We start from the raw sequence: 8,534 nt of genomic DNA, 5'->3' as shown, positions 1-8,534 counted from the left end.
GGTTACTTCTACTATATTGTTTTTATTAAGTATTGGACAACTCCATCCTCTTCTATCCCCCCAACCCTGAGAGGGTCACAGAGCAGGTGCATTTATACAGGACTTTATTACACACAGGTGGATTCTATTCATCATCATCAGTCATTTAGAACAACGTTGGCTCATTCAGAGATCCTCATTGAACTTCTGGAGTGAGTTTGCTTGACAGTAAAGGGGCCCAATGATATTGCAAGCCCCACTTTGCAGTTTTTCATTTGTTAAAGATTAAAATAGCCAATAAATTTCGTTCCACCTCAAGATTGCGTCCCACTTGATGTTGATTTGTCACAAAATAATAAAAATTTTAGATCTTTATGTTTGAAGCCTGAAAAGCACGAAAGGTAGAAATGTTCAAGGGGGCCGAATACTTTCACAAGGCACCATATATATACACTGTTCAAAAAAATAAAGGAAAGACTCAAATAACACATCCTAGATCTGAATGAATGAAGTATTCTCATTGAATACTTTGTTCTGTACAAAGTTGAATGTGCTGACAACAAAATCACTCAAAAATCATCAATGGAAATCAAATTTATTAACCAATGGAGGCCTGAATTTGGAGTTATACACAAAATTAAAGTGGAAAACACACTACAAGCTGATCCAACGCTGATGTAATGTCCTTAAAACAAGTCAAAATGAGGCTCAGTATTGTGTGTGTGTGGCCTCCACGTGCCTGTTTGACCTCCCTCCAACACCTGGGCATGCTCCTGATGAGGTGGCAGATGGTCTCTTGAGGGATCTCCTCAATCGGATTCAGGTCTGGTGAATGAGCGGGCCAGTCCATAGCTTCAATGCCTTCATCTTGCAGGAACTGCTGACACACTCCAGCCACATGAGGTCTAGCATTGTCCTGCATTAGGAGGAACCCAGGGCCAACCGCACCAGCATATGGTCTCACAAGGGGTCTGAGGATCTCATCTCGGTACCTAATGGCAGTCAGGCTACCTCTGGTGAGCACATGGAGGGCTGTGCGGCCCTCCAAAGAAATGCCACCCCACACCATTACTGACCCACTGCCAAACCGGTCATGCTGAAGGATGTTGCAGGCAGCAGACCGCTCTCCACGGTGTCTCCAGACTCTGTCACGTCTGTCACATGCTCAGTGTGAACCTGCTTTCATCTGTGAGGAGTACAGGGCGCCAGTGGTGAATTTGCCAATCCTGGTGTTCTCTGGCAATTGCCAAGTGTCCTGCACGGTGTTGGGCTGTGAGCACAACCCCCATCTGTGGACGTCGGGCCCTCATACCATCCTCATGGAGTCGGTTTCTAATCGTTTGTGCAGACACATGCACATTTGTGGCCTGCTGGAGGTCATTTTGCAGGGCTCTGGCAGTGCTCCTCCTGTTCCTTCTTGCACAAAGGCGGAGGTAGCGGTCCTGCTGCTGGGTTGTTTCCCTCCTACGGCCTCATCTACATCTCCTGGTGTACTGGCCTGTCTCCTGGTAGCGCCTCCAGCCTCTGGACACTACATTGACAGACACACAATCCTTCTTGCCACAGCTCACATTGATGTGCCATCCTGGATGAGCTGCACTACCTGAGCCACTTGTGTGGGTTGTGGAGTCCGTCTCATGCTACCACGAGTGTGAAAGCACCACCAACATTCAAAACTGAGCAAAACATCAGCCAGAAAGCATAGGTACTGAGAAGTGGTGTGTGGTCTCCACCTGCAGAACCACTTCTTTATTGAGTGTGTCTTGCTAATTGCCAATCATTTCCCCATGTTGTTTATCCCATTTGCACAACAGCATGTGAAATTGATTGTCAATCAGTGCTGCTTCCTAAGTGGACAGTTTGATTTCACAGAAATTTGATTTAATTGGAGTTATATTGTGTTGTTTACAAGTTCCCTTTATTTTTTGAGCTCTCTCTCTCTCTCTCTCTCTCTCTCTCTCTATATATATATATATATATATATATATATATATATATATATATATATATATATATATAAATAAAATCAGAGTATCGGAAAGGGGCTTCCATAGTTTAAACAATTACTGAGCGTGGTTGTTTCGTTTCTAGGTTTTATTTGGTTATTTTGGCCGCAGAGAGGCGCAGGCACATACAATATGCAGTGGAAAGTTTCCACATGCATTTCCCACCTCACAAGAGAAACGATCTACATCTACGTCATTTTTTTTCCCAAAAGTCTCTGGGCGACGTCACTTTCATTGTGTTCGCGTAACCTCGGAATACTCAAAGGAAATATCACGATATTTTAAAAACACGTTTAGGACTAGCAGAACAACTCTACATTCAGGAGAGATAATCCGTAAACGTTGCCAGAATTTTAACTGATTAAATACGTAGAGCAAACAATACTTCCAAAGACTATGTGTTTCTAACATAGGAACAAAAAAAAGAACAACTATGCAAAGTTAAATTTACCTGAGCAAATTCAATTAAACCTGTCCAAGCATTTCTTCTGCCATACATTGAATTTGGCACCGAAAAGGAGATATCCACCGACAGGTTGTTGTTAGCTAATTTCCCCACTGCACCTGAAGGCAGCAGGGCAGAGGAGGTGGAGAGAGGCAGAGGATGGACGAGCGTCAGAGAGAAAGAGAAGGGGGTAGCAGGACTTAGCTAACACTAACACTGTCAGCTTGTTTATCAGAGCCACAGTGCTGTGTTAACGACATTGATGCTGCACTTCCAGCAAAATTAACGCAGTGTTCACCTTAAAGTGTGACTCAACAGACACATCGTTTAGAGGTAAAAAAAAAAAAAGGACAAAAATGTGTTGTGAGCGGGGATAGAGAGAAGACAAAAAGGGCATCTCTGACCGCAGCAGCCGCCGCCGCCGCCGCTCGTGCTGTAGCCTGTGTGGGACGCAGTCAGTTCAGTAGCACAGCGCGAGCTCTGCTGTCGAGCACAACCAGCTGATTTCTGTCAGTAAAAGCAGCAGAGGGGGAGAAACAGCAGGCTGTCAAAATGAAATTCACAGAGCATCTCTCAGCTCACATCACGCCGGAGTGGAGGAAACAGTACATCCAGTATGAGGTGAGTGAGCTTAAAGGTTAGCCTAGTTAGATCAGTGGAGATCTGGATGCCTGTTTAGCTTTATGCCATTTATTGAATTTTAGAACGGGTAGTGGAACATGGCTACCATTAGGGCTGCTCCCCTACAATGAAACAACAGGAAGAGAGGAAGTGCTTGAGTAGATAATGAGACAACAGCTCGGTGTTAGCTAGCAAACTAGTCAGATGGGGTTGTTTTGTTGCTCCGCAGGTTCCTCCGTGCCTCCATAGAACCGGCTGAGGGTTGTTTGCGTTTGTGTGCCGTATCTGGCCGACTGGAATGCGTTTATGGGACAACAAGATGTCCGGCTGACTCGGCGTGTATTAGTTGAGTTAATCTTTGCGCCCGTTGACCCCGGCTCAGTACTGAAACAGCTGAGGCAGCTGTCGATCATGCTGCTGCTGTTTAAACATCAGGACACAGAGGTGCTGATAACTCCATCTGCAACCTTTGACCCATTAGTACCATTTGGACGACAGCGAACCTCCTGCCTTTACTTTGCCCCAACTTGTCCACAAGCCTCACATGGCTCGGTGTGTAAATAAAATGAAAGATTTCTAGAAAGTATGTTCTTACAGTAAACCGAAACCCAGCCACGACACTGTACCTTAATCATTTGAACTGGTTTTTAACTAGGTAACTAGTCATTTACTAAACAGATCTGTTGCTTGTATCTAGTTTGCAGCTAAATAAATAAAGTTAATGTCAAAATTTCAGTGGTAAAAAACGTAATTGAATTGGAGCTGAAACGATTAATGTGATGAATCTTGAACTAATTGAGTAATCGATGGTTAACTGGAGTACAAAGACTCAAAAAAGGAAAAAAGCCAAATTAGTCACCAGATCAGCCCTATACTTTATAACTTTCTTGATGTTCAGTCCAGCAGAAAGGCCTGAGCTTTTGATGTTGGAATGATTTTTCAGCTCCAGATGCATCTTTTGCTACAAATGACCAAGCATTCAGTAAATAAAGCATTTTGGGTTCTATGTTCAGGTTTAGAATTTTTAGCCAAATTCTTATTGTTTCCTTATCTGTCGGTGGGCGATGAAAACTACCGCTTTTATTTTGGGAGCCGTTCAAGACACGCCTGTTGCTGCCACTGATTAAACTTGGTCTGATTATTAAAGTACAGCCACGAACAGCACAACAGTTACCGAGCTCCGAAAGGGCAGACACTTTCCAGTGGCAAGTTGCTCTCTATAACAGGTCAATGTGTGATTCAGTCCAGTTCTGGTCCAGGGGAGATTCTCCATATTACGGTCTGGAGCGCAGCAGCTGCAGTCATTTCTCCGCTGATTTGCAGCGACACTCAGCACCGGAGAACCTCGAGGTTCTGGTTGTGATGGATTAAATAAACCCAGATATTTTATTTTGTCTTATAAAAATGTTCCTGGCATAATGATAAAGACTCAGATCATGAACTTTATTATTTTTTAAATACAAGCGAAAAATAAAATTCACATCACACCAAGCCAATATTATGTAGTTCTGGTGTTTTACACTGTCTGCGCAGAACAGCAGCTCAGATCTCTGACCAGCTTCTCTGCTTTTCTCTTCTTTATTACTGTCAGTTCTTCAGAGAAACGAGCTGCTAGCAGCGCTGCTAATTCACGGTCATTCCGTAACAAAACGTAATGATCGTGTTCCTGTGGCTCCCCGTGATTAAACTCACAATTACTATCCTCTGTACTGAGCAGCTCTCTGATAGCAGACGGTGTGTCCGTGAACAAGTTTAATGAAATATTGTATTATAACCGAAAAGAGAGGTATAACTTCTATCATGAATATAGATTGGCAAAACCCCCTACAGTGAAATACTGCTACTTCCGGTGGGCACCGGAAGTAAGACCCATAATCGTTTTACAATTTAGCCTCCCAGCAATAAGGTAGATGGAGCGCACCTCACTATAAGCCGCACTCACAAAGTTTTTTAAAAAAATGTCTTTTAAAGCTGGAAGCATACATATATAAGCCGCACTGAGCTAAAAGCCGCTGGTATCTCTGCCGCTCTCGGTTTTCCACAAGGACGCAGCGGAGGGCAGCGTTCTTAATAAATCTGCTGTTAAGGACGCAGTCCTCCATTTCCAATACCGAACCATGGATTCGTTCACGCTGAGTTTACATTCAGCGGCTCTATTTCCCTCCTGTACTACCAGAGCCATAGCCTTCAACTGAAAAGCTGCATCATATGAACTTGTTTGTGTGGTTTCCATGATGAGAGGCTGTCAGTTCGAAGAAATTTCTCCTTCGTACCTGCTGTTAATATGTGCTTGTTCTAAATGAAAATCAGCACTTTCTTCTTTGATTTCCAATTTTGACTTCCAATGATTCACTTCTTGCTAAAGAGCCCCCTGGTGGTTGAAGAAAAATCCACAGAAAAGCCGCACCGGCCTACAAGTCGCATGGTACAAAGCGTGGGAAAAAAGTAGCGGCTTATAGTTCGAAAATACCGTATTTTATAGCTACGTTGAGTTTTGAATAATTTTGCTATTGTGATTTTCTTTTTTTTTCTTTGGGTGGAGAATTGTCATTTTAGGACACAGTGTACTTAATGGTACAAAAATCCCACAAAAACACTAGTGGTTGTTCAGCTGTCATCAGCTCTCATCCAGAGATGATGGATTGTAATTACTGGTATTGTGTTTTCTGGTGTTAGTTCCGTATCTGCAGGGTCATCAGCTGCTGGAATCTCTCTCCGTTTGTGGTAGTCCAAGAATTTTTGGAATGAAATGTTTGCTAAGTGCAATTATATTTGCAGTCAAAAGACAGTTTAAGAACATGAAGCAATAGAAGCATAGATGATAGGATGAGAACCGTTTTATTAACTAACATCTCTTTGCTCTTTGTACAAACAGTTTTTCAGAGACTAGGACTGATCAGTGCCAAAGAAGAAGTTTCCCTTGTTAACTTAAGTAGATCTCCATCTCTGCAAACACCCACTGCTCAGGTTCAGAATGGACTAGACTGGTGTTCTGTGATAGAGAAACATGAAATAGAAACCAAACCTGCTTCTGACAACAAATACCATTTTCACACAGTTACTGTTGGCAGATTTGCAGGATAAAGCATGCAGTGAGCTGAGCTTGCTGCAATTGATTCTAAATGCATACAATTCAACAATGCATCTTGTGACTGAACACTATGTAGTCAACATGGCTTTGAGAGGTAAATAACAGTAGTTATTACTTTCAAATAGGAATGTAGCTAAAGATTCAGTGGAGAAAAAACATTGTCCATTAAGATTAGTCAACGTACAGTTACAACCACAACATCTACCTGAGGTACTGCAGATGCTGAGTTAATGTTTCAAAATATGATTAGCTGTAATTATAGTGTGCTGATGTAAATATTGTAGCGTATTGGTCCTTTTTTGATGGTGGGTTGGTTAAAATTTAGAGCAGTGTTTGTGCTTTATGAAGTGGTCTACTGATGGCCTGAAGGACTGTGCAGAATTATTGTATTTCTATCATGAAATCCTAAGAAATGCCAGAAACTATTGTAGTCCATACTTCTAACATTTTTTTAGACTGAGACCATATCAATTAAGAGAAGTGATGAGAAAATAGAATATAATATTACAGCTAGCTTTAATAATACAGTTATGCCCAATATTCATAGAGATTTAAATCATATTTAATTCAGTGAAGAAGTTTGGAAATGAGGCGGATAACTCCCAAAGAGATATTATATTGAAATATTTTCTTATTTAAAAAAAAAAAAGAAAATTGCACTTTGAAAGTTATTTACCAAATTAATGATCAGTGGAATGCTTGAATATGTTGTTATCCTTGCTGACCAACTTTTAGCGCGTCTCCATTGGTATTTTGATCAATCATCTTTTGCAATGAGCTCCAAGTGTTTGAGGTTATGAGGCCTCAGAACCATAACCACAGTCTGGAGCTGTTTCCACACATTCTGTTATTGATTCTAGTGGAGACTCTGGCTGGGCCACTTCAGACTTCATTTAACTTTCAGTCAGAAAAGCCAGATGGGTCCAGTTAAAAGGTTACTCTGACTCTACAGCTGCCAGGTGTTTACATCAGTTTCAGATAACTGTATGTTAAAATGCAGCAGTTAAGGCTGCATGTTTTTAGCTGTGGGACATTCCAAAGCTTTAGCTTTTCACTGAGAGGCTGCTGGGAAATATAGATGGTGCTGTTAGCTCCCTGTCCTGTGGCCTGTAGCTGCTGAGAATCATGGATTGCTGCTGGGTTTGACCTGGTTTGTGAGAGCTCAACTGGGATTTCCAAACCAAAGTTATGAAGCACAGTTTATTTTCTTCAGTTTAATTTCTCTCCTTATTGAATGAGTTCATAAGATGCCCTGAAGCAATAGCACACTGTGCTGCTAGATATGCTGCCCCCTATCATGCCTCTATCAGCACATCACATGCTCATTTAACTTATCAAATTTCAGTCCTTATATTGATACTATCATATTTTCCGCACTATAAGGCGCACCACATTATAAGGCGCACCTTCAATGAATGGCCTATTTTAAAAACTTTTTTCATATATAAGGCGCACCGCATTATAAGGCGCATAGAATAGACGCTACAGTAGAGGCTGGGGTTATGTCATGCATCCATTAGATGGAACTGCGCTAAAGGGAATGTCAACAAAATAGTCAGATAGGTCAGTCAAACTTTATTAATAGATTACAAACCAGCGTTCTGACAACTCTGTTCATTCCCAAAATGAATAAACAGCTGTTTTATTATTTTCCCCGAGGTAAAGTCAGTGACGTGGTATTTTCGTGACACAGTTTATCTTTTAACAACAGCAAGGCATAACATATAGTGGAGGGGAACTTTTCCTCGATTCAATAAACACATAAAAAACAGTCTGATACTGTTACGGTAAATCAAACGTTAGTGCAATCACAATATATATCCACTTCCGCACCATTGATACCGTGTGACTGATCGCCTTGAGTTTAAACTCTGCGTCATAAGCGTGTCTCTTAATAGGAGCCATTTTGGGGTCTTTACACAAAACCCAGCGTGCACCGCCGCTTCTTCTTCTACGGGGGAAAATGAAGTCGGCGGCTGCTTACCGTAGTTGCGAGACCTGTTGTGGCTCAATATTGGTCCACATATAAGGCGCACCAGATTATAAGGCGCACTCTCGGCTTTTGAGAAAATTGAAGGTTTTTAGGTGCACCTTATAGTGCGGAAAATACGGTACAATCACACCAATATATCGGCCAGCCATATTGGTGCCGATTTCCCTAATTTTAGGAAATCTGTGATCGGCCGATTTTTACACGTGGAGCCGATCTTAACCACCGATTTTATCTACGTCGGCAAAGGTATTTAAATCAACTGTTATTTTCTTCTGCTCTGCTGTGAGAGAGGTTTGACTAGCAGACCGGCCCCTGATCAGGTCCAGGTAACAATAGTCATCTCACTTTTGCTTTTGGCAACTCATCAACTTTCTTGTTACATTTAGCAACATTTTAGAC

General features: G+C 41.9%; 1 protein-coding gene across 1 annotated transcript in view; it reads left to right on the top strand.

Annotated features, from left to right (window-relative positions):
- Window positions 1–2,586: 2,586 nt before the first annotated feature.
- Window positions 2,587–8,534, top strand: part of LOC102221433 (xenotropic and polytropic retrovirus receptor 1 homolog) — a 78,357-nt gene continuing 72,409 nt past the window's right edge. Inside the window, exon 1 of the mRNA XM_023334917.1 lies at window positions 2,587–3,051. Coding sequence (XP_023190685.1) covers window positions 2,983–3,051 — 69 coding nt within the window. The 5' untranslated portion in view covers window positions 2,587–2,982. The remainder of the gene's footprint in view (window positions 3,052–8,534) is intronic.

Source organism: Xiphophorus maculatus, chromosome 6, assembly GCF_002775205.1.
Source record: "Xiphophorus maculatus strain JP 163 A chromosome 6, X_maculatus-5.0-male, whole genome shotgun sequence".
NCBI classification, from domain to species: Eukaryota; Metazoa; Chordata; class Actinopteri; order Cyprinodontiformes; family Poeciliidae; genus Xiphophorus; species Xiphophorus maculatus.
The sequence above is the reverse complement of the archived record's forward strand: the minus strand, read 5'-3'. Positions and strand labels throughout refer to the sequence as shown.